At 41.1% G+C, this 27,315-nt stretch overlaps 1 protein-coding gene across 7 annotated transcripts in view; it reads right to left on the bottom strand.

The window, feature by feature from the left end:
- Positions 1–289: 289 nt before the first annotated feature.
- Positions 290–27,315, bottom strand: part of AGPAT4 (1-acylglycerol-3-phosphate O-acyltransferase 4) — a 75,944-nt gene continuing 48,918 nt past the window's right edge. For all 7 annotated transcript variants that reach the window (XM_085576854.1, XM_085576855.1, XM_085576853.1 and 4 more), the window contains 6 exons: positions 25,168–25,329; positions 22,839–22,992; positions 16,601–16,703; positions 16,111–16,186; positions 10,399–10,597; positions 290–2,931 (listed from right to left, as the gene is read on the bottom strand). In XM_085576854.1, coding sequence (XP_085432980.1) covers positions 2,840–2,931; positions 10,399–10,597; positions 16,111–16,186; positions 16,601–16,703; positions 22,839–22,992; positions 25,168–25,329 — 786 coding nt within the window. In that variant the 3' untranslated portion in view covers positions 290–2,839. The remainder of the gene's footprint in view (positions 2,932–10,398; positions 10,598–16,110; positions 16,187–16,600; positions 16,704–22,838; positions 22,993–25,167; positions 25,330–27,315) is intronic.

Below are 27,315 nucleotides of genomic sequence, written 5' to 3'. Positions count from 1 at the left end.
CGTTCCCCTCTTTTCAGTGCTCTGTCTTCAGTTGTGTGATAGGAGGGGAAGTATGTTGTCATCCTCAGTAAAGGACTATGAAAGTACCTGAAGTAAAAGTGTCCCCCCAGCTTACAGTGTGCTTCACTTTGCAGTGTAACAGAAGTATCTGAGTTGTGTCCTCACTTGCCTTGCTTCAGGTGCCCTTGAGCACAAACAGGGACTGTGGACAGCTTTTAGGAGTCAAGATAAAGGTCACAAACTTACCAGTTTTTTCTTGCCAACCAAAAGAAAACTCATTCACTGCATATTAGCTTTTTATAATTTTATTTTTGTATAAACAAACATTAAGACTAATTTTGTTAAGGCAGTTTTTGAACATACAGTTGCTTGTGGGGATGAGGGGCAAACACTGCTTCCTAATAACCTATGTCATTCTTTTAATACAGTGAACTGCAGAAGTTTAACTTTGGCAAGGACCATTAAGCTTTCTCTGTCAGTGAGTGCTGGAAGGGCCTCATTGGTGTGCCAGGACTTGCACAAGTGCTTAGGAGGATGGATCCAGGCGTGGCATGTTTGGCCCTCAGCCTGTTCTTGGTCCCAGGGAAATGGGTATAAAATCATCTTAGCACTCTTTCAGAAATATTTACTTGTTTGGTGCTTTCCTCTGGGAGAAGGGCACTGTACACAGCTGGAGGGGAAAGGACTAAGATTCATAAGGAATGCCAGATGTCTTCCTTACTGCATGTTAAATTTGTGGCTCTCAGGAAGGCACAAGAGCCTCTGTTACTCCAGGAATGTGTATTTGCTGCTCAGAACTGCTCACCTACCACCCTGAGAAAAGGCCACTGGGCCTGCCAGCTAATGTTCACAGTAAAATGCTGTCCTGGAGAGGCCTTTCCTTTCTCCCCTCCCATCCATTTTCCAGCTCTTGTGTACCATGGCTTCAGGTCTGGCTTGTTATGTGCCTGATCATTACTACAAGATGCAATACTCAGTTTTTCACTGTTAAGAGTGTTACAGGGCACTCTAAACATTACAGTATTTGTAAACATTACAGTATTTTCTACTCTTGGGCTCTAAAAACATCTGAGCCCATGTTTCTGTTCATGACATTGAACGAGATGCTCCTGAAAGCTTCAGAACATAGGGAATGCATGTATCCACAAGATGTGTGAGGCAAAAAGCCCCTGAGAGCAGTCCCTCACACTGCCTATGCCTTCCTTTATCTTGTAAATGTTACTGCCTCCACTATCCCTAACCTTCACTTACTGCCCCATGCTAAAAGCACTACTTCATCTTTTTAGGTGCTGCACATTAAAAAGGTGAGTTTCTAGATTATCTGATGTACTGAATAGCAAATACATATTTCATGGAATGATTCATATTGTTGTATTAGCCTGTTTCTTCTGGCCTCAGTCTTACTACATGAAAAGAGCAATGTTTTTATACCAGCTGCTGGAGTAAGACTACTCACTTTCCTCACTAAAGACTACCATGGTTTTAGCTCTATGCTGAGTGAATATGGACTGTCTTTGAAACTGTCAATCACAACCGCTACTGCTCAGTGTCAGGATCTGTAGACTTTAAAAAATTGTGATTTTTTTCCAATCATATTTGCTGTTAGTTAATGTCCCCACTTTTCCTTTTTTTTCTTCTGCTTTAAACAAGTTATTTTTTAGTAACCTGCAGATCCTTAACTCTGGAAGTTTAAAAACAGGGAACAGTTGCTCTGAAATTGGTGCTGGGAATGTCATAGCAACCGCTCTTTCCTCAGAGCTTGATTCTAGTTTTATTTAATTTAGAGGGGTGTCAGATCAAGACAGACAAAAAAATCAGCCATAACCACTGTCCTAGGTCTCTCTCCTAGATCCCCCTCCTCCTCAGAAGAAAATAATTTACTATTACTTCAGGCTGGCTGTTATGAGGCACCAAGTAAACTAATTTATCAGAAAAGACAGACAAGCAGGTTAATTAGGATCACAACAGTATGGGTATAGGGAATACATTCTGCACACTTTGCATTATTCCACTACACCATGCCCAGTTATTTTCTTTCTGAAATTATTAAGATGGCCTGGAATTTTAAGTAGCATTTAAAGCCAAAAGGAATTTTACTACTTCAATTTTTCCAAATTAAAAATTACATTTATTCTGAAGAACTACAAGTTTCAGCTATCCCTCAGATGTATGGCCTGGGGAAAGAGAGGGCAATGGGTAACTTAGCTCTGCTCAGGCCACAAGGCCAAATTCTAATCCAGGTTCTGCTACTGCCAGGCTCCGATGTCTGGATGTCCAGGGTCTGGCTGAAGTTTTAAAGGACCCATGTAGTGCACACTGTGGGAATAAGTTCTGGATGTACAAAATCTCCACTGTAGTTCTGCCAGTTCAGCAGAGCTGCTTCAGTCCAATACTGCTACAACCAAGCACAGCATCCCGCTGTACTGTATTTAAACACTGACAGATTATGGTTGTTAAACTGTGTGAGCTACACAACTATCAAGTTTAATCATCTTGTAACAATCTTCTGACATTAAAGCTTGTACCTCTGGTTAGTTTCCAGGTAGAGTCTCTTCATACGAGCACGCTGGAATTTTTTTTTTTCTTCAAAACTTAAGACACTTCATAGGAAAACAAACCAACCACACATGTGCAAATCTGTTGTTGAGAGTATACGAAGGAGTGCATCTTTCCAGCATGTCATCCAGCCCAAACCCCAGAGGAAAACAACAGGAGCACAAATTCAGATATGCACGGCAATTATTCATCCTCTGATCTCATTTGAAGAACTGTGATACGCACTTAAGAGTTTTCAGCAGTTGCATTTGTTCCCCCTGGATTGAAGCAGTCTCTGAAGGTGCTACTTTTGTTTCTGCTTGTTGTCATTGTTGCCATAGGTGGAGCCCTTGTTAATTTCTGTAACCGCGATCATCCATCTGACACCAACAGAAGCTGCAAAACAAACACAGTTAAAGCTGTTTGAGGCTCGGCCTGAAGATCTGTACTGGTGTAGCATCATGAAAGAGACCTTGGATGAAAGGTGCATTTGATGCTCCCACACCTCCACATCAACTTATTTGCCTATGACATTTCATCAAGGAAGAGCCTCAGGCTGGACACGGATGGGTGTGAGAGGCACAGGCGTGCACGGCTCTGCATGCCACAGGAAGGGAATTCTGCTGGCTTTCAACAGCCCCACGTGTGAAAGAGCACAAGCAAGCACAAGGGAACTTCAGATCTTGATAAACGAAAAAAAAAAGTAATTTGTGGTATTTGTTAATGGTAGTTCATTACAAGAAAACAGGTTAATTTAAAAGACTTTTATAGATTATTCAGTAATAATTCACCATGTGCAAAGATTATTTTATTTATCTGTAGCACTTAAAGTGACTAAGTTGAATGCGACTTAACCTAAACTCCTTCCCTCACACATCTGGTTTCTCTGTAAAGGGGCTCAGCTGCCCAAAATCTATTACTCTTCAAGCTTCTTCTCAGCTACCGTACATGTTCAGAACTGCCATGCTTGTTTCAGGCCTAAACCTATTAGGAAATCACAAACATCTTCCCTCTGCTCAGAATGCTTTCAAAAAAAACCAAACCCAAACCAAACAAACCTAAGAAAGCCACAAACCTCCCCGTCCCACTCTCTTTCTGACTGATGGTGACAGTAAGGTGAGGTGCTCTTAATGTCTTGTTCTCATCAGTCTTTACTTCTCTAAGATGACTCTGGATTCTCACCAGCCAAAGGACTTGTTATGGTTAAGTCAGTGCCTGAGCTCACCAAGAGAATCCAGAGGTTTCATGCCACTAGCAGGCATCCCTTGTGAACCGCAGGGCTGACACAAGGCCATATCCTGGCATTTGCTGCTCTTTAGGCCTGGAAGGGGAGGAGGCTGGCAGCTGGCAAACAGTGCTGCCCTGTGCTTTACCAGCTGCTACTTGGCACAACATGGGCCACGAAGAGCCATCACTACAGACTCGTGTTGTGTAGTCTGTCAGTAAATTGGCAGTTTTTAGTGTGCAAGCGGTAACTGGATACCAGGGATGAGTCACAGTAATGTCACAGCTTGGCTGGACACTGAGAAGCTGGTCTGCCCATGGGGCTGCCCTCAGGTCCTGTGGATGCCAGGAAAGCAGGGCCCTCTCACAGGCAGAGCTGTGCAGTGAACAGTCCAGAAAGGGAGCTGGCTCTGAGGGCACTCACTGTCACTTGCACTCCACTGTCAGTCTATGAACAGAAACACACACCATTTAGACAAGCTAAGGGCTTCACTCTCATAGACAGACAAGAAAGAAAGCAAGAAAACCATCTCTGACATTTAACTGGCCATGAGCTGGGGAACACAAGAGAAAGATTCAACATGGAGCCTGCAGTCTGGGGTCATGAGATAACAGTAAGCATGAAATCATTAAGATTTTAACCACAAGGGATAGAAACGGCATCTGGAGATGGACACAGAGCAAAATAAGAGCAGCTGTTACAGCAGCCACACACCATACTGGGGATTTAATCCAGTTCCAAGAATGCCTAGACACAAAACCCAACTAATTCAGTATGTCTTTTTTTGTCCTTTGCTCCCTGGCAGAAGCTGCCACTGCTTTCTATCCCCATTTCACCCTGTAGCCCTCAGCAACCTGGGGAAGGTGGGGTGCAAGGAGGACTCCTTATGTTTGCCAAGCATGTGGAAGCAAAGTGGGGCAAGGCTGGGCTGCCTCACTGCTCTGTCCCTGCACTGCCTCCTCGCCACAGCTCTCCTGGAGCTTCAGTGTAGACCTGAGAGATACCTTCACATTTAAGGATTTTTTCACTTCTTGTTTCACATACAACTGTAGGAGGAGGAACTTCAGGCTTTTTACTTCAAGAAAGAGGAGAAAGGGAGATGAAGCAGTAACTAATCAGCAGTGCCTAACTTCATAGCTGTGTTTAAGACCACCCTGAGAAGTACATGAGAGAAGCTACTGGCTGAAGCATTCTTGTAGTACTCCACAGCAAACTGAAGTAACTGAGCTTCTGCATCTTTGTGCCCACCATTTCTCAGCATCCAAAAGATGCAGGAGGTTGCTGACGACCTGCTCTGCCTCCTGGAGTGCCAGAGGCTCAAGGAGGGCAGAACTGACACAGTCAAGAGAGCCAAGAGTGTAATCACTTTCTTGGAACACATTTTAGCTCCAAGAAAATCACCACCTCCACATGTAGTAGCTCATCCCTCAGCAAAACCTAGCTCAAAGTATTTCCACCTTTTCTCTTACAACTAAGGATTTTTTCCTCATCTGTTGCCCTGCCTTTATACTGCACAGCAAGTGCTATAAACAGCACAGCAGGCGGGGGCATAAAAATTTCCCACATGTAGTTTGCACTTGAATTATATAGGTTATGCATTGGAATTGAAATTTGTACAACTAAAGACTGTATGAATGGTAGACATTTCCACTGAGGCCCTATCCTACATACTATGAAGTAGAAGAAACAAATAACACATTCACATAAAAAAAGTAAAGCCACCCCAATTCCCCCAATTTCTAGGCACCAGGCTGAAAGGCCAGACGATATGGCAGCTCCACCAAAAGGCAGAATTGACACAGGCATAATCCTGCACATGGTTTGTATCCTGTTGTACCACTTACTACAAAACCCTGCTGGCTTGTCCCCTCCTCACCTTCCATTCATCTCAGCCTGCAGGCATCACCAGCCTCGCTGCCGAGTCACACCATGCTCCAGCCCTGTGCTCCACACTCCATGCCCGGACACTGCCACGTCCCCAGGTGTGCAGTGTGATCCCACCCACTCAGTGCACAGCACACACACAGCGGCCCATGGCCTCCCAACTGGCTCCCAGCTACTTGCTCTTGGTCAAAGGGAACGCTTCTCTCGCCTAGGACTGATATGTAGCTGCTGGCCCCATGCTATCAACCCAGATGCCACCGTGCTTTTAGCACTAAACATGGAATAGCTGCTGCTCCCTTTAAAAACTCCCTCATCTTTTTCATACAATCCCCTTTTAACTGCTGTTGACAGCTTTACAGTTAATTACTTCTAGAGCATGAAGGGTGGGCGTTCTCCTCAACACAAGTTATCAAAACATGAAAGGCAATGCAGTATTTGGTTCTTTGAAGCCAAATGAGACTGGGGAAGCAGGAGGAGGAAAAAAAAAGAAGTTGCTGTCAAATACAGATACTGACATTTGACAGATGTGCTTACTGCTTCAACACCAAAATATCAGCACCAAGTTTTAAATAGCTGTTGTGAGCTAAGTACCTACATCTCTTGCCATGTGTCCTGTGAAACTAAAGCTGGTTTTCAGAACACTTTTGTCCCTCAAACTATGTGAGTATTTATCCTCTGGAGCAGCAAATGCTTTGTATTGATTCAAGTAGTTTCACAAAGGGCTCCCAGTCCCAGAACAGCAGTAAGGTACGAGCACAGTGTGATGTCTGTTGGGAGTATAAACGGCCAAACTGCTGCACAGCAAAGCACAACGGGACAGCATTCACAGTATAAAGAATGTCATTTATTTAGGGCTGAAAGAGTTTGAGCTGAACCAAGCAGAGCTGTACATACATTGGTTATTCATGCTTAGATCTCAGAGTTAGGGTCTGAGGGATTGCTATCCTTCTACTCCAGCTCAAGTGGAGCATTTTTCTTAGGAGTTCTTTCTACCTGAACAGCCAGTTACTTACAAGCCAGTCAGTGTTCTCCTGGAGAGCACAATAAGCAGAAACTTACTTATCCAAAGGACAGACTGTCATTTATCCAAAGGATAAATTACAATCTAGAAACAATGCAGAGGGTACCAGGTAAAAGAACCTCCTAGTTACTCTGCTCAATCACAAAAGGTTTATTTTGTGCTTACCTGCACCTTTATCAGGTCCTGAAGCCCACCCTTCAAACCAGCAATCTACTACAATGGGTACTAGGGACTGCAGTAGAGTTCCTGATTCTGGAGTATCAGGTGAGCTGTCAAAGTGCCATAGAAAAAACCCAAACCACTACCTGTGTGCTTCAGTTACAAACAGTAAGAAAAGGTCTGCTAGGAGCAATGGGAAGAGCTGATTTTGTCGTCTGATAAATACCTCCAGTCTGCAAAAAAACCTTCCTTTTACATTGTTAAGCCACCAGGCACCAATTACCACTCCCACTGAAAGGCAGCAAACGGAGTCCTCCCTGCTTTGCTACGCACTGGCTGTGCTGGGCAGACAATTCCAGCTGCCACCAAGAGCCACAACCTCCAAGCTGTGTTTGTGCCCATGCTCTGCTGTCTCCCAGCCACTGCAGGAGTCACTCTGGAGACTTGCCTAAAGCTGGAGACAAACTGCGGAATAAAATACTGGCTGCTCCTCTGTCAATAGATGGCTGCATCACATCCAGAACATTCATGACAGAGATCCCCCTCAGGATACAGGACACAGTTAAGGGAGAATGGTCTTCCTACAGAAACTCAGCTCTTGGCTACAAAAGTCAATGTGACAGCTTGGGCTGAGGTTTTTTCCTGTTTCCACAGAAGGAGACCAATTATTCCCAAGTAGCAATAACATTGATTTTAAAAGAATATGGCAAAACACAGACTGCAATATACTAAAGTAACTGTTGCTTTTTTGGCACATAATGACACATCCTGTTTTAAGCAACCAGGATAAACCAGCTCTGTGATTTGTCCGGTTTGACTAATGGCTGAGCTTTCTTCCACTCCCATGGATTCTCTTCCCTCCACAGCTTCACAGTGGCTGCTATCTGCTCATAAGTGACATCATCCTTCTCATTCCCTGCTCATCAGCAAAAGATGGCTGAGTCTGATCGGGCAGCAGCCTCTACCACAGGTCCTCCACTGCAGGGCAAATCCCAGGCAAGTGGGATTGGTCAGGATTGGTCACTCCAGGTAGGAATGAGAACTCAGCTGCTGCTGAGCACAGAGGTGCTGCAGAGCCAGCAGAGGGCTGCAAGCTGCACCAGCCCACAGGCAGGGTAGGCATGTATGGGGCAGCAAAGCACATCACACACCCTTCAAGGTGTTCTCTGCTGGGCTTTGGCAGCCTGGGAGCTCACCCCTAGTGCTGCTGTTCATTCTGGCAGCAGGCTGCTGTAGCCTTCTGGTATATCCAGTGTTACAGATAACCTGAGAATAAATCCTTTGGATTATCACTGCATTCAAGAGATGACTCAGAGCAGCCTGCTTATTAACATTTCCTTGTGGCTAGAAACAGAAGAAAGTTAAGTGGGGAACAAGAAAAGGAGAAAGAAATGAAAAGAAGGTAATTCTTGCCGTCTATTCTTGGTAGCATCATAGCTTTTTTTCTTTACAGGTTCTTTCTTTCACTTCTTGATAAACAAAGATGTGACCTAGGTCACTAATGGCAAGATTGCATTAGGCTTAGGGTGCAGGGTGAGGGTGTGATGTCACTCAACTAAATGGTAAAGGGCTAAATCCAAAACCATCACAAATGATAGTGCCAAGCAGTAAAGCAGTCAGCCCTGAGGTTAAACTCCAGAAACCCTGAATAATGGTGTGAGGCTCCCTGTGGAGGGTACACAAGGCATGAAGCACTCTGAAATGGCACCCAACCAACCAGTCTGCTGAATGAAGAAACTGAATTAAGAGGAAAATGCTGAAGGAAAGATGAAAAATTCAAACCATTTTACAATAGCTACGACTCAGTGCACCATTCCACAGGCCATTGTTCCACAATCCAGTGCCAACAGACTATGCCAGCACTTCTTCCAAACGCAGAACAAATGTCCTCGAGCAAATTGCCAGGCAGTAGCATTTACAATGGTGTCACACCTCATCCCACCCACTGCTGTTTACCCACTTTGTAAAGGAGCACAGGGGAGGCTGATTCATCTTTCAGTGCAAGCAACAGGGATTTGAACCCATTGCCTCCCATTCCTAGCATACCCCAACCACAGTGCTCACTCTACACTCCCACTCTCTTCACCAGTCAGAGAAGAGGAAGAGGCACCGTTTATGACTTCCAACAAGCAAGGTGGGTAGAAAAAGAGGCTTTTAAGTTGTAGTTGCTGCCCCAAGGAATTCTTACACATTTTACACAAAGCATTTCCAGGGTAACAAGCACCAACAGTTTCTCCAGATGAAAAAAAGAGCTCAGGATTCCCTTCTCTTTTCCTCTACCCTGCTCACCTAATCTACCAACTATTATGCTGGACCTTACCCTTGCTCATTTTCCTTCCTCTGGCTCAAAGCATCATGAAGGAATTTTCTGCCTGCATACACTCACACACTCACACACACACACACACACACACACACACAAACTGTTCCTTTTCCAATTACCTCTATAGGAAGCATCAACAGGAGCTTAATGCAGCATTTGTTTTGGTGGGCAGCTTCTGAAAAAGAGTATTGTGTGCCTACCACATCAAACTTTTCATAGATGGCTAAAAGGATGTTTGTTCATCTTGATTAATCTAGCTCAAGATTCAGACTTCTGAGAATGCAAAGAAATGTTATGTGCTAGGAACAATTTCCTGAGTAGAGAGCAAAGATCCACTTCTGAGACAAGGAAACGTTCCACATTTTCCTATCTCCTGTGTTGTTATTCTGGACATGGCTTTTAAAGTCAGCTCTGTATCCAAGTTCTCTCAGAGCCAGAAAGAATGTGAAGTTCTGTTTCTTTTTCCAAGCTTGTATGTAATAAACACAGATGTGAAGGCGATGAAGTAATAAATACCTGTGATGGTCAGTGCAGTAACAGACAGTATTTGCTTTAAGAATCTATGGCTTATTCTGGAAGGGAACTTATTCTTCAAACCAGCACTCATAGACACCCAGATATGATGCAGTTTGCTAAACTGACCTGGTTCTTGCTTCCATGAAGAACACCAAATAAGATCCCCCTTTCTTTGGGCCAGCTCCTTGTTTTGTTTTCCTTCCTTGTCTTAAATGTCATACTAGTTGAAATATGAACCAAGGCAGTTCAGAACTGCCGCAGGAACTATACGAATCACTTGTGACAGGCCATGCCCTGTGCTATGTAAGTCAGAGTAGATGGCCACAACAGGCTGTGCTTAAATCATGAAACTGTGGGTTACCAGTGCATGACACATCAGACTATGATTAGACAAAAGCATTCTCAGAGGAATAAATTATCCTTGTGCTTCTCTTCTAAGCATTTTAAGTAGAACACAGCAGCACACAACACAAGAAAAGAAAGCCTTTTGTAGGCAACCCACCAAGAAGTCACTGTTGAATTCTACAGAAACAGAACATTTTCTATGCAGCTCTTACAAAAAAGAGTACAATTATAAAAAAATAAACAAAAATAGAATCTTTTTAGCCTAGTGCAGGCTAGAGTGGACATATTAGATGGGCTGTTGAATCCACAAGTCATCCTTATATTTAGCAAATCTCACGAAATCCTATTACAGTTACACTCTAAGTAATTGTTTTGAATCAGAAAACTTACCTATTATAATGACAAATGCAAAACTAGCCAGTGTCAGTGATGATCCACTGTTGATCATGTTGATGAGCAGCTGGAACAAAGGATATAGCAGCAATAAGGCCCAGAAAAGCCAGTTCAAAAGTGTCCATGGTCGACGGGGTGGTATTGTAGGGACTGCTGGGTAGGTTCCTGTGCGGTAATATTCTTCCTGGAATGCATCCTAGTAGGACAAAGGAGGGCAACAATTAAATGCCCATCTGCGAACAAAACTGGCTTTGATGTTCCTCTTTCTGGAAGCTTGTAACCACAGGGGAAGATCAAAGACCAGCTGATTGCTGGAAAGCTTGTACTTTGAAGTCAATGAACACAGAGTCAAAAAAAAAAAAACAACCAAAAAGGAAAGGGGAAGCATACACTGATGTGCAAATACTTTCTTTCTCCTACATACAGCAGCCTGAAAAATGTCATACCTGGAGAATGTAGCAGCCTAGGAAAGCAGGAGGGATGATGGGATATACACTCCTGCAGCAGTGCAAACATCACTGCTGAACCTCCTGCAGGAGCCACAGCCACTGCCCAAGCACTGCAGGTAGGCCAGGGAAGTGTCTGGGCTCCATATTCAGCAGCATCCTCTATTCCCTCTTGTTTTCTCCAACTGCTGCTCTCAAACAGCACCCACAAACCTGTCAGAAAAGATGACCAGGCATAATTTTGTCCTACACTCTGAGGAACACCACCCCTGCTTCTGCCTTTGTCCCATGGATGTAGTCTTGTTCACATTGTTCCCATGATGCTTGTGGTAGGAAGTCTGGCTGCTGAACCTCCCTAGAGGCAGTTTGGTGTGTAAACATCACAAAATCTCTCACTGGCTTTGAGCAAATGACTTGACCTTTAAGCACAATACAAGGATGATAATGGAGTGGGGGTTGTTTTTTTCTGTTTTGTAGCAGCTGTTTTTTAATGCACAAGTGATTTTGAATTCAGTACTTTCCTGTGTAAGACACATGGGTGAATAGCATTACCTTTACTGATCTCACCAGCCCAAGATATAAAAAGTAGTTGGGGATAAAAACCCCTCCCTCCTGTTAAAAGCAAAGATTATTAATCTGCTATCTATTAATCTATGTTATCACAAAAAACTGGTTAATTAATGATGTCAGCATTAGACTGACATAAAAAAAAGAATTTTATCATAATGAAGTATGGTATTTATTTAAAGAAAGGGTTTTTGGTTTCTAAAACTTCTAGGAAAGCCAAGACTAATCAACCAAAAGACTATTTTTTCTACTATGCCATAACTTTACACTTACACTCCAGCTGACACAAACAATTCTTTACTTACTTGATAGCAACTTGAGCAATTACAAGCTGTTACCACTTTATCTATCTCAAAATGAACATTCAGCTTTTAACGGATTATGCAGTAATTAAAGCACTGTAGTCTCTTTATTGAGATTACAAAAATTATAAGTGTTTTACTCATGTGAGCTGGATTGTAGTGAGATCACTGTGGCCAATTACTGAGCCATCTTCACCACAGTTCACAGTGTATAAAGTTCTTTTCACAGTGCAGTGATGACTGCTTTAGAATGCAGAGCTACTCATCATTAGAAAACTGAACTTACTATATGTGGCAGGCACACCCTTTTCTCTTTCAGGGTTTTTGCTTCCACCCCTCAGACGAGAGTGGGACACAAGAGCCGCCCTGAGGGGCTGTGGCTGCAACCACGGCCGGGCACGGTGTGGGACAGAAAAAATCCTGAAAGAGAAAAGAATGTGCCTGCCACAACTACACACAGTTATGTTTCCAAATACTAGTAGTACCCAGGAAAATGAAGAATTCCTGACTACTGCTAGCATTGCCATTAGAGGGCCTGCTACTACAGAGAGCAGAACAGGCTTGCTTGAAAGCAGCGTAGCAGGGTTTTCTTTGTTGGCTCTTCGTGGCATGGGGGGCAGCAAAACCACTGACCACACCTCAGTGAGAGGCTTGAGACAAATGGAAAACAAACGCAAAAGGCAAAACAATGTCAAGGCTAACAGCTCCACCACATTTCCCACTGTCTTGGGGAACAGCTCTTCAGTCACAATTCCTTACCCGTAAATGCATTTATTCACTTGCAAAGACATCTATGGGGTCATCAGTCTTAAAGCTTTTGCGAGGGTGCCTATGATACCCAGCAACAAGACAGACTTTAAATAAATAACAGACCTCACCATTTCCCAAAATCACCTTACTCACATTAGGTTCCTTTCATTCCTCTGCCTACAGAGCTTCTTTTCAGTTTGTAATAAATTCCATTCACAGAGGTATCACACATTCTGACGTGGAAACATGCTCCCTTCTATTGCCTCTACCAAATTTAAGTCACTTCAGGCAGTGAGGGGAAGGGGTAATACAGTGAGGAGAAATCAGGGAATATCCATCTCCTTGTGAGAGGCTAACTGGATTCTTCCTCCTCGTTCCACCAGGACATCTGACAGCAGAGGTATGCTGCTGCCCCGTTGTGAGGAAGCCCACAAAGAACGAGTATGCAAAAATATATTCTTTGTTCCCAAACACTGGAGTTCTGTACACTTCTCCTCTTCAGTTAGGCTTTGCTGATTCCCTAGGACACTTCTGCATATATTTTCAGGCCCTGTTTTCCAAGTTTATTTTACAAGCAAGAAGAATTAGAAGCTTGCTCTCTTTTTAATGAAAATTAAGATTCTCAAGCAGAACTTCTACTTCAGGCACTGAGGCTATAAGGAGATTTAAAAAAGAAAACAAAAACATGAAATAACGAGCAGAGTTGTGACTACTACATATTACCTCTTCAGACCCGGCAAAAAGATCCTCAGCCCAGTCCTTGTTAAAGTCAAAGGGAGCCTTTCTAGCAATGGCAGTTAAAAAAAAAAAATAAAAAGAGAAGGCAATGTGCAACCCCAGTTGAACTTCTGCCATAATTTAGAACTAACTGATACAGTGCTGGCCATATGTGGAAGGACAAAATCTACCCCCAGTGAGGAAGAAGCATATGGAGATGGTACTTACTGTAAACCTGGGAAAGAATAGTGTTTGGTTTAGAGCAGCAGCACAATGCCACTGTTTATCTGGCAGGACTCTGTTGAACTGCATTTGTAGCAGTGACTTAAGCCAAAAAATGAAGTGATAACTAGCAAGAACATAAGCACAACAGGCTCTCACAGAGAAGTAGCTCGGAGGTAAAAATCAACGGAGTAAGATTTTCTTGAAGACTCTCACTCCTTTACTAATGTCAATATGGGGAAATAAATACATTAAAAATAAAAAAAAATCAGTGTCCCTTCATGTCCAGTAACTGCTGATTTCATTATTTATTCCAACAGCTGTGCACTCCTGATCAGCTTGGATGCACAGGCCTTGACCTCAGTACCTGTGGCACTCTCCAGCCACTAAATCAGGCTACTACAGCATAATTCAGTACACTGTATGTGAGTCTTGAGAAACTACTGCAAAATTATTAAACTTCTTGAGAATAAGCAACAGAACAGGGAACCATAATGTGTGTTAAAATAGGGTCTCTGCTTTCCAGCAGCATGCACATCTTGTCTTACTTTGAAACAGCAAGTGAAGTGCTGCAGCCAAAACAGACAAAGCAGGGGATGAGTGTGTACCTTGCAATGAATTATTGCCCTTTGAATAACATTTTTTTACATTATATCATAAATATTTTCTGACTCTGAAGATAATCTGAAACAGAATTAAGTTTTGGAAACAGCACCTGGGTGGGCACTGCTTTTCGTTATCTGACCTAAGAGCCTGTCATCTTTCTAAGATGCAGGGCAGAAAGGTGAAACAAAATTGTATTTTTACCCTGCAGGTGGGCTTTCACCATCTCAGAACTCTGGAAGAAGTTGTCCCTGCTCTATATTCTGCCAGTTTGATTTTACAAAGACATGGGCTTCAGTAAACCAGGAATGACTGCAATGAAGTAAGTTTCACTAAAGTAAAACAGCTGCCTTCAGAGAAAAACTAAAATCATCATCAAAAATCCCAAACCAAAACATTAACAAACAACTCCCTCCAGCATTAATCAATCAAAAATATTCACATAACCAAAAAAGGTTTTAGTGGAATGGAAAACTGAACAATGCATACTTCACTCCTTGATGCAAAACTTCACTCCTGTACTTAAATAGGAAACCAGAGACTTAACCAACCAGCAAATGAAGTTGTTGTAAAGAACAGATATGATGAATACTATGATATATTGTACAATATAATATTATGAAGCATAGATGCAACTTCTGGTAGCACTAGAAGCAACTGAGTGTCTGCCAAAGAGGGAATAACAGAAAAATCTTGGAGTAAATTACTGCAACTATGTAATAAAGGATTGAGGAAAACAATCCCCACATTTACACTTACGTTTTTGTCTTGCAAATGTCTGAATAGTTCTCAGGGACATGAAACAGGGCTACAAAGTCATAGTAGCAGAAAGTGGACTTCTGCAATGCTGAGCAAAAAGACCACTTACATGTACATGGGCCCGTGGGTAAAGCCTGCTTTTCTGCAGAGGTGCTGGGGGCTGTGCGTGAATTGGGTGTTAGGAGCACAAACTATGAGAAGGGGGATCAGAGGCAAAGGGACTAGAGCTACACTTGAGGCTTCAAGACACATTTCCTTTCCACATTCTTGTAAGCAAGCTGCTTAGAGGAGCTATGAATTACAGCAGAAACAGTCATGGTTTGAAACTGAAAACTGCCAGGGCACTGTCAATACAGAAATGCTAATGTGGTGTACTGGGAGGAGCAGGACACAAATGGCACAGCAGAATTTTGCTGTCCCAGTAAGAGGAAACCAGAGCATAGCTATATTCTATAATTTCTAAATCCAAAGCCCTGCTGCATACCAGTCTGAATATATAACTTTGATCAAGGTATTGAAGCAAAGTGAGCTGCCAGGCCCTCATGCTGTGCATACCTATGACTCCCACTGATTGAAATGGGATTGCTGTGTGCACTCAAGAAACACATCCCCCAACAACTATCTCTAACACTCTAAAAACAGCCCAGAAGAAACAGACTGTGAAAGAGGAAGGATTCATATGAAAGCATTTGCAAATGAAAAAAATGAAAAAAACCCAAACTACTGGGCATCTAGAAACACAATAATTATTCTCTCCCAATCCTATGAAATTAGGAATCTTAAATGCATGTCTTCTATACCCACAGTGTGAAAACAATTTATCAGCCTGTCCTTTTCATGGTGGATGTCTGCCTTAGTAAAAAAGGTAGGGTAAAACAAGGGACAAAAATTATAATGGTGGATGTCTGCCTTGGTAAAAAAGGAAAGGTAAAACAAGGGACAAAAATTTTAATGAACTAAAGAAAATGTCTTATTTAGCCTGCAAATTACTTCTTGATTTAGAATGTGTGTTTTAGGGGAAGGGGTCTTTCTACCAATCAGAAGGCAGTAAGACAATTTTGATTTTTGTATCCTTATGCAACTTTCTAAAGAAGAGGCTTAAAACTGCTCTAGAAAGACTTGTTTAAGCTTTCTTCCATGTTGCTCTGTGTACAAAATGAAAGCAATCATAAGCACAGGATCAGTTTGCACATAAGGAAACAGAGCACTCACCCTGAAAACAAACTCAGCCCAAGCCTCCAAATTATGCACACTGTACACATGAACACTGCAAAGGTCTACTGGCACTACAAATAACCATGCACTAGTGGCTCACAAATGCTGTCTTGACAAAAAAATCCAACCTTTTCTTGATATAGTTTGTGGAGCCAGATAGAACATTCCTGCTCATCTTCTGGGATATCCTCTAGTGGAATCCGCCTGCCAATGGTAAACAAGAGAAATGAAAGAATATTAAATACTTTGACTTTCATGAACAGCACTAGCATTGTACAGACAGATTATCTGACAGAAGACTAAATACATTTTTCACCTTTTTTAACTTGTGCAACACCTACAGCACTTCAACAAGCAAATACAGAGGAGATTATGAAGAAATCTGTGATAGTCCCCAGCTAATCAACAAAACAAATTTAGCCAGGTTTACCCTGCATGTAACAGCTTTTCAGGATGGGTAAGCAGCTACCCCTGAGTTGTGAAAAGCAATTTTCATGCTATGGCAGGTTGGTAGAGATCTTCTTTCTGTTACCCACTTGAAAACATTCCCTTATTTGACCAAGTGTGATTTCAAGTACACGCTCCAGCTTAAAAGGAATTAAAATATTGATTACTTGCCTTACATATAAATCTGCATGATACTTCTTTCCATTTAGAACTCCCAGCAATGTTGGATTTTCATTATTTCTAAAATTAAGGGTAGAATCATAGACTGCAGAAACTACAAGAAGAAAAACAGGTTATGTAGTAATACATAATTCCATTATGTAGTAACACCATGGAAATAAGTAATTATCTCTCAGACAAGCAGCATATTTAAGTAAGTCATCAGCAATACCACCACAGTTTGAGCTGTCACCAAGATAAAAATGACAACAGAATATTCAACATGCAGGTTTTCAGAAGCCAAATAACCAGTGACTTTCAGGAACTGCACGAGCAGAATGGAAAGGTTTGATCTCCATCCACCCATGCCTCTTCCTCGTCAGGTGAGGTATGATAGCTTCTGACAGAATACACCTAGGACTTCCTAGGAGTCAAATGATTGCAGAACTGCTACCTTTTTCAGCTCGCTGGGAATCAACAACTACCCCCTAAATCTGAAACAACAAGGCAGATACACATTTTATAAAAATGAACTATACCCTTTGACCAAGAACAGGTGAAGTGTGTGTGAGAGACTTCTGCAGCAAGAGGGCTTAGTACAGCTGTAAATGAAAATGGCCGGGGTCCAAAGCAGCCCCCGGGTCATGTCCATTGTTTGGGAACTCAGGCACTTCCTCCAGGGCAAAGGCAGAGAGAGAATGACACACCACATCTTGTGTGAGCTGCCTGCTGCTATGAACACATGCAGATGTGAGGGAGAACATGGAGGTTCTGCTGAGCAAAACTTCCAGCACTGAGAAAACTGCGCAGCTCAGGACTGGGTGGGAACAGTAAAACCATTTGCAAAGGCTGATGGCAGACAAACTAAAAGAGCAGTAACAAGCAGCTGCTACAGAAAAAGCATTCACTGGTTAGAACCGCGTGAAGTGCTGCAAAAAAGTTTATTTGAACACATCCCTAGATACACTATTTTCCTGATGTCACAAAATTACCAGAGAACGATTCTTTTTCCTGACACTGAAATCAGTTGTGCATAATGGCACGAACTCTAAGTGCAATGACAGCAAAAAGCTTTCCTATTTTTTGTCACAAATGTGACTAAGAAGCATTTTCATGTGTAGCCTGTTGTATTTTAGGCTTTCTGCTCTAGAGTTTTGCAATTATTAATAAAAATGCATATGGTGAACCTTTATTGTCAGACCTCTTGACCCACCTAAGAAAGATTTATTACACAGGACAGATTTGCTCTTGGTTTTGAAACCTCTCTAGCTATGAGAGATAAATATGGTTTGGTCTCAGCATTCAGCTCCCAGAAACTCACCATATCATTTGTTACTGTAAAACTGAATTCACAGTGGAGAAAAGAACAGCCTGGCTTCAGTGCTGAAAGGAAATCCTGAAAACAAAGGCCAAACCCCTGTCAGTGCAAAAGGACTCTGTCCCTCACTAACAACTCCATTCTTTTCCTACTACAATTGGGTTCTCAGCCCAAACTCAAAACTAAAAACAAGACAGAATCTACTTCAAGCACACTTCTCTCCTTGTAAAATGCAAGTATGAAATTACTTTCTTTTAAATCAATTATCTGCCTCCATTTTTAAGCTTCTTAGTGTAGAAGGATTTTACTAATCTACTCTAATTTACTAATCCAATGTAATTGAAGGAAAACAAGAGCTCAGTTTAGTTTATACAGTGTAAGCTTCTTAGTTTATTCTTTAATAGCATGAGATTATTCTAAGAACAATAGGGATGCAATAAAGCAAAGTATGATATACACAAAATTTTTTCTTCTATCTCTTACAAGGCATCTACATTTGAGTTTTTATATTAATTGGGTTTTTGTTGAGACACATTGGAAAATAGTTCTCCTGTTCTAAAAAATACTGCTGTGGAGATGGACAGCAACATCTTCGTGTGCTGACAGTCTTACACAGAGCTTTCCTTTTCTCCAGGGGAAAAAAAAAAAAGCTATTCCAGTTTCCAACTGGTATGTAGTTTAATATTCAGTCTAGTACCTTTTAATAACACAGTGAATCTTTTGGTGCAAAGCAGTGCCAAACCCAAGACAACAAGAGCAATGTGCAGGAGTAAACAGACCTTTGTTATAAATGAAGATAACTAAAGATTTTAGCTTTCTCATTCTGAGAGTTCAGGAAAAGAATAACAATGTAAGTGTCCAAGAAAAAGGCTGCATGAAATTAAAATTTGCCAGAAAGCATCCAGAGTCAAAGAAGCACTAGCATGCTGTATGATACACTGAAACTGGTTATCATTAAACATGGATTATGTAATTGCATAATTAGAATTGGACATCTCATGACTTTCTCACCCAAAAGCTGAAGAGTCCAGAAAATTCACAATTCTAAAACAATTAAAAAAAAAACCTCCGTGGTATCTTGAAAACATTGCAACTGTCTCACTCTCAGGCTAATACAAGCAGCAATTGCAAAGTTTCCCTTCAATTGTGAAATATTTTTTCAAAGGAGTTATATCTCAGAATTGCTTTTTCATTAAAAACTAAACACAAATATTTTAAAGCTTTTTCTTTCTGTCAAAAAACCGATTAGTTTTTTTTGGTTTTGTTTTTGCTTTCTAATCTCTGCCCAGATTTTTTGTCATATCTTTAACTTTGGGTTTTGTCTACAGAATTCTGACAGAGAGCTAAATACTTAAGAATTTAAGATTTAATTTCTTAACTTCAACCTAAAAAAAAAAAAATCTTCAGATTACATATCTAGAGAGGATTTCTCTTACTTTGATTGTTCTCTTGAATTTCACGCATTACTTTGTGGCCATGGTGGATTATGCCAGGATGATTCACTGACAAAGCGACCCACAGGCAATGACTATGGCTACATGCATCTTCATGATAGCACAAAATGATCTGAAGACTGGAAAAGGGAGGGAAAGTACAGTGACATTCACTGTACTGCTGATGTGACACCACCTTGACACAATCCTTTGATTTAACATTTCATTAATTGGCCAGCTTAAACAAAAACCACTCATCCTCTTGAACTTGGTTACTTGCTCTGGATGATGAATAGAAACCCACTTGACAAAAAATTCCAGGACTAATATACAGCTTATGGGGGGAAAAAAGTAATTGCAATACCCCCAAACACTGTCATAATGACCTCTATGAGAATATCACTCTGAAGTTTATTCTCATGCATTCCCTCTGGGACAGCAGTTCCTAGCATGCACAACTGGAGGAAAAGGTGCACAACAAAACCTGGGCTTATCTACAATCCATCATGAAGAACATTTTAAAGTCAAAGTCTTTACTAAATAAAAGCAGCTGTAAGGAACTGCCTGATATACAACCAGACAGTAAAAGTAACAGTTAAATATATTTTTTGCAGTATTTGATAAATCAATTTTTACTGTAAGTAATGGATGAATGTTTTAGAAACAGATTTGTATTTTCATTTGCTTCTATGAATAGTACAGGTAACAAACAGCAATTTATTAAGAAAGTTAACAGCTTCTAGAAATTAAATTCCTGAGGACAGCATCTGTAAAACCATACTGGTACAAATGGTCACTGACAAAAATATCAGGACAAGTTCAGAAAGTATTAAAAGTATTTCTTTAAGAATCAAATTATGTATGGAGAGCTGAACTTCTATAAGCAAGTTCTGAAGAAAAAAAATTCCATTATCTCTTATGAAAGTGATTAGTTAGGAGGGAAGGCTCCAATATATGCACATTAGGTAGGCTTACCAGACTGAAGTCACCAATGTCTATTTCCAACTACTTCAGAACTGTTTCTAGAGCAACTGCAGCAGGTAGCATTAAGACTTGATACAAAATTTTGAAGAGAACCAACCTGTGATCTCTGCTGCATGGGTGAGTCACATCTACAGCCAGAGAGCCAGCATCTACCCATCCCATGGTACTACAGCCTCTGACAAGCTGAATCACACCCTTGTCAGAGAGGAGGAAAAAAAAAAAAAATGGGACAGGAGCTCTGTCACACCCAGCTGTGAACTGGTCCCAGACCTGTGACTTGGCTCCACTGCTATGTCGTGCTGCAGCTACATCCCTTAGCAAGGCACTCCAGCCAGGCCCATCCCTTTGGGGGAGAAGAGAATGTGCATCAACCTCAGTGGCAGAGCCCAAAACAGGCTCAGGCCACTCAGCACTAGTCCCTCACTTTCAGAGATACACAGGGATATGACCTAATTTCTAGACAGTATTACATTTCCAGATCATGGACTGTCAAAAAAGACTGCTCCCACATTCTCTATTCAAAAATCCACATGGACTTATTACCTTTACATGATAATGCTACAGGGAGTCCTGGAAAATAAGACATTGTTTTCAAATGCTCTTTACATAATTCCCTTGTCTCTACAAGAGAGAAACATACAGCAACCCAAGCAGTAACCTTTCTATCTCCCTCTCATTGCAAAAAATAACAAGGCAAGTAAAGCAACAAACCTAGAAGAACCTGTAACACCAGTCTGGGGTCATCCAACTCTCAGAGGTTTGTTGGTTGGATTTTTAAGCTCAAGTTTTTTCTGAAACTGTGTATGAGAAGTTATGAGTACTTTTTCTTGAAGCCTCACAGGGAAATACTGCCTTCTTACAGGCTTTACACTAGTTGATCTAGCAAATTACAGCTTCTGGATTGAGGCAGTGACATATACTCTACTCCCCTAAATAAATAAGTAATGTAGCAACTTCAGTCTCCTTTTTCTGAAGGTATTTCAACTATTTAGAGTACTAGTAAGTGTTATGGTAGTATGTGGTATGAATGTCCAAAACTTTTTATGTCACTTGGATTTCCTAAAGTTGTTTCCTTTTGGAATGTTTTCCCACAATCAGCTGCTTGTCCACCATCACACTGTATTTTGTTTGCATTACACAGAGCAATGAAAAGAACAAAATCACCACCAAAATAACCTGTTCCTGATTCCCAGCTCAGGGCATAGAAGCCACAGAGTTTTGACTCAAGTCTTTTTCTGTGCCTCAAGTCTACTACTGCCTGCCCTCAGCAGAACAGTCACCTATATTCCAAAGGCAAGACTAAACTGTGCTCTTTGGGGGGTTTCTGGATGCTTCACATAACTTACCGCTTTTTCATGGATCAGAAAGAATCCAAGCTGTGCTCTCCATCTTGGGGGAGGGAAGTTGTGGGTGCCTGCGAAGCTACAACAGTGGTATGATCTACCTGGCTTGCCAGAGCATATTTAGAAGAAATACACGAGATAGCAACCCAGCTGACTGGGAAGTTTTTCTTACAGCAGCTTTCCCAGATATGCCACATAAAAACATGTCTTCAAGGACAAAAGAAGTTTTGACATTAATTTCAGTCAAGCTGGAACATTTTCTTCTAAACCAGAAACCACTTTTTTCTTTCTTATACATCAGCCATCTAACACACAAATCTACCAGACCCCAAAGACCCTGTGACACTACAGCTACTTAGCACTGGCTTTCCTTTGCCTGTGAAGTACACAGCAGAAGACTCTGATAGTAGTATTAATCAAATAATATCATATATAGTATTAGTCAAAGAATATCACTTCAAAGGCAACATGTGCAATCTGATGTCACTTTAAAGCTGGCAAATGCAAGTAACCAGAAATAAATGGCGAGCTCAAAACAATGTTAATGAAGAAAAACTTACTCATGTTCTATAATGTAGAAACTGTAAATTTCACCTACATGTATCTTCAGTCAAGGCCTACTCCCCTTCCTCAGCTCCATTAAGAAACTCTAAAGGGCAAATCTATACAGAAATTTCAAGCAGAATATTTTTGATCTTAAAATGGCATTATTTCAGGTAGTCATTTACCACAAAAAAATTATTTTAAGACACACCGTCTCAGATTCTCTACTGATGCATTTGCTTCATTTAGTATTTGCTAAGGGATTCTAAAAAATACTATTCTTTGGCAATAGGTACAAAATATGCAACAAAATACATACCAATTGGTACCAAATATGCAACTGAGACTCCTCAACACAGTCACAGTTAACAAACCATTACAATAATAAAATAAAACAAAAACAAACAAACAAAAACCCAAAACAAAAAAACCCCGACCAAAATCAATCCAACAAACTGATTCAGGACTTTGTAATTAAAACCAGAGAGTAATGAAAAAACCAGATGCTTCTGAAAGCATCCCAGGATTTTTGTCCTAGGACACATGCTACAGGGAAAAGAAAAGCATGGCAAACTGTCAGCAGTTACAGGAAATAATCATTTAGCATTGTCCCCTGTGACTTTCCTTACCTACATTTCTCAAACACTGCACGGTGACAGCAAATCCTTTTGTTCGTGGCAGAAGGTGGTACTTGAGCTTGGGCAGACCTTTGGCTTCAGCTACCTTCATGCTGATCTGGTGCTTCTGTTCAGTGAACCTTGTGCCCTCACAATGAATCAGGAACTAAAACCAAGACAGAACTACGGTTAGATAGAAGCTCAGGTTTTCTGCTGACTGAGCAGAGTTCTCTCGAATTCCCACCAGCACAACCCAAATTAACACTGCTAGCCGGGACAGGTGTAGCTACATACACATTTATGTAATTTATTTGACTGAAGTAGCAAATCCCAATCAACCAAAAAAGAAACCAACCCAAAAGCCCAAATCCAAACACTCATCCAACTTGCCATCCAGTCTGAATCTCGGCCTTTAGGCTTTAACGTATGCTCTGCTACTTGCCATCAGAATGACTTAATTTCTCTGAGTCACTCCATCTCTAATAAGCTGTTAGAAAACACTCAAAACATAGTCCTGTTGCAAGTCTCTCTCTGATGGTTAAGTGTTCAAACATCATGGCATCTAAAACTTGCTAAGTGACTAAACCAGAGGCATTTCTAGGAAATGCTTCAGTGCCCACCTTGCTTGCCCTCACTCTTTTTGCTTTCTCTATGGCACTCAAGGTCCGTGGAAAACTTCAGGCAGTAACTTTGATGCCAATGAGACAGCTGTTAACAGAGGTAAGGCAGCACATGCAGGACAACTGAAAGGCTCATGCTCTTATGAACTATACAGTAGAAGTGCTCAGATATGAATAATTACAATCTTGCCACTGGCAGGCAAGGGGAGAGCACACAGATCTCTGGAGATTTACCACTTGCTCCTCTGCTTTCTGCCAAGAATGAATGCAAACTAACACATCAGGGAGCACTGCCAAATGACACAAAGTAAGTCCTCATAACCCACAGCAAAAACGTAGCCAAAAAGACAGAGATATTGAAGAAACTAGCCAAGCAGCCAGCTTCAGTTCTAGCTCATCCAAGAGTGCTTTTACTCATCTATTGCATGCATAATGTTATTCTGATTGATGAGACACAGAGAAACTGATGAGAAAGTGTCTCTAGTTCACTTAGCATGCTTTGCTTTGTCTATTTTCCAAGGTGCTACTGTTACATCTTTTGACATTATGTCTTCATACAAAAGCAAATTAAAACTCCAGACACTGCAATAACCCCAGGTGTACATCAACAATTATCTCTCTTACATAGGTATAGCTTCTTTTTAGCAATCCCTCTACAGGAGTATCTACAGGATGGTGGTGGCTTGTGCTCACTGATTAGAGTTGAGCTGCCTATGTGTATAGAAAAGTCACAGAGCACAGGCAAATCTCTGGAGAGAAACTGAAACTAAAAGCCCAGAATCAACCCTTTGCTAGACAGGCTCCTGCCTGGAAGTCACTTAAACACTGAAGCACAGAGATTAGTTTTGATTGCTTAGTACTCATTTAAATCAATGACAATTAACAAAAGGAATTTGTTTAAGAGCATGAGAAACACAGCATATACACTTTCATGAGGAAACAGCAATAGCTTCTGTAGGGCCCAGGGATGTTGCTTAAGATTCCATTTCTTTAACTGAATTGCACTCTTGCCATTGCTAGCTCAGAAGAACTGTAATTTTTATTATTCTTGAGAAGAGGAAAAATTCAAAGGCTTTTCATTCTCAGATAAAGAAATGCCAGGCACGGTGAACACTAAAAAATTATGGTGATGCAAAAAGTAAGACTTTCTTGTTACTGAAAGGTGACACCAATCCTCTCCCTGGAACAGAGACAATGGCTACCTCAGGCCACTCCTCTGACCAGGTGGCTTCCACTTCCACTGGGCCATGTCTAATCAAACACCTTCACAGGAATGGCAGAATCACAGGGAAGGAGAAAACTCTAGTATATTAACTCTGCAATCTAAGGTGAAAGAAGAGCTTAGGTAACAAATATAGCTGATGTACTTCAGTACAACACTGTCAAATGCATCTGTTACACAGCCATGACCCTTACATCTACCCTTATCCAGCACCTGTAATTAGAGAACCACAAAATTTACTGAGTGGATCACAGTGCTATATTTATTGTATTATAATATTATTTTTGCAGCAATATCTGCAGGGCTTCATACTACAGAGAAAGAAACAGATAACAAAGTACTTTGGAAACTTCAAAGAAAATTCAGTTGAGAGTATTCTACTGATACTCCCATGGAAGCTAATGAATCAAAAGTCTCAGGAACAACCTGGCAAGCATTACATATTGCCTGTGCCTCTCATTCCTGCTACCTCACACTCCATTTGTTAAGCATCACTCACCCAAAAGTTTTCAGGGTAGTCACGAAGATTGAGCAACTTCTGTACCACAGTTTTCCGATCTTCCTCCCACTTGCGCTTGCAGAAGACTATCTCTAGGAAATACCACATCCAGCCAATGATAGGCATGTAGGAGAGCTCCTTCTTTGCAAGAACTTTGGAACTCTGCAAGACAGAATCAGAGCAAGTCAGAGTTAAACCACCAAAAGAGTGCACTGTGGGTACGAGACTTGCATAGTTTAGACACAAAGATATCCATTTATATTGACCAGACCCAGTTTTAACATCAGTGTAAAAGCAAAACAAAGAAAAATAAGTTTCTCTCATCTGACAGAACAGTCAAATCTAATATCGGGTATCTGCATGGAAGATTTCTAGAATTTAATGAGTGTGCGTTGCTCTCTCCTACCCAAACACTGCAAACCAAAAGAGAAGCTGAATTCCTTCAAACATGGAGGAATCCATGCAAATGACCTCAGCTGTATCAATCAAAATTCTTAATTCAATCAGATCGTGGCAGTGGCAGCTCAAATTCCTTTAAGATACCTTGAAACAATACATCTCATCATGGAAAGGGAAAAAAAAGAGAGGAAAATAAAAAGCAGAATCACAGAGACACTGCCGCACAACATACTGATGCTATGCACACATGGTTTACCAACAGAAGAAACCTTAAACACTAGAAACAACAGCAGCAATAAGAATACTTAATTTTTGTTCAGTTTTGTTTATGAAAGGGCATACTTCGAGTAGCACATTTTTCTTCAAAGCATGCTTCTGGAGTAGGAAAAAACAAAAAAAGCATTCTTACTGTCTCACAGGAGTGACAAGAACACTGAAGTGACTGGTCCAGACATTCGACAGAAAGTCTGTGATTTATCAAGCATTCAACATGCTTTGTAAATTAATCCTACTCCAGAGTTTAACTCTGTGATAATCTCAAACTAACATCGCCTAGGGCAGGAGAACTGACTCTATGTGCTCCTTTTGCTCCTTTCCTGTCTTCCAAGCCAGCCTACCCTGGTGAACTGTCTTACATTTCATTTGGTTATTTAATCAATAAAATAGCACATGTGTGTGTTGTGTTCATAAAGAAATTGTTGCTTCAGCATTTCCTAAAAAACAGTGACATTTCCTTAGAAGAAAGATAGGAGTAATTACAGTTCAGTTTCTGACCATGATATTACTATAAATTAGCCCATCAAAAAGCTCTGCAGATGGATTCCAGGACATGGCATTTGACAAGAAATTACTTATTGGTAGATGTTACCATCAACAGAAAATACTTCCTTTAATTTTTTAGCCTTGTTCATTTGGTTGCTACAGGAAGAGATTTGACCTAATTTTTTATCTCAGCTAATTTTTTTTCATCTGCTCTCCTTCTTTGAGAAGGAAAATACCTTAAATAATTAAGCTATCTAAAAGCTTATAAGACTGGAAGGCAAGTGCACATCACACAGCTTCACCAGCAACTGTTACACAGAAGCTGAACAGAGGATGACAGAGAGTTCCATTTCTAAGTATGCAGGAACCATCTCTATCAAATTATTTAATACTTTGTAGTGCTCCCTCTTGAGCATTTGAGAATTTCATAATTTCAGTGATGGGCTCAAATCAGGACTCCAAACACACTGCTCCCCTGAGAAGGAGCTGCAGTAATTTCAGTTTCAAGCCATCTTGCACATTAGTCTCCATTACATGACAGAACCAAATACAGCCTCCTCTTCCAGCTCCCCAAACTGGGCACAGAGAAATAGGCTTGCCTTTTACCACTTTCCTGCACAAGGAGGTCAACAGTAGCCATATCACCACCAGCCCCACTCCACAGAAGAGAAGAAACCTCAATATGTTCCTAAAGTTTATTTAAAGTAAGTGTTCAGTGTCCTAAGAACTACTACAAACTAATCTGAGTGTACTCTGCACAGAGTACACAAGACCTCCAGGACAGTGTCAGAACAGACAGTGTAATAGTCTTCCTACAGACTTTAAAGTGCAGAAATTATAGTCGAAAAAGCTAGCTAAATGACTATTTCACCATAACTATTTTCTAATACGTTACGTATTTTATTAAGAGCATGAGTTACACAAGAGGCAAGAGAGAAGTTGCACCTGGCTCAGTGAAACCCAAGAAATGATACTGTGAGATAAGGT

This window comes from Lonchura striata, chromosome 3 (genome assembly GCF_050655825.1).
Source record: "Lonchura striata isolate lonStrDom1 chromosome 3, ASM5065582v1, whole genome shotgun sequence".
Taxonomy (NCBI): domain Eukaryota; kingdom Metazoa; phylum Chordata; class Aves; order Passeriformes; family Estrildidae; genus Lonchura; species Lonchura striata.
Note: the sequence above shows the minus strand (reverse complement) of the source record. Positions and strands in the feature narration are given on the sequence as shown.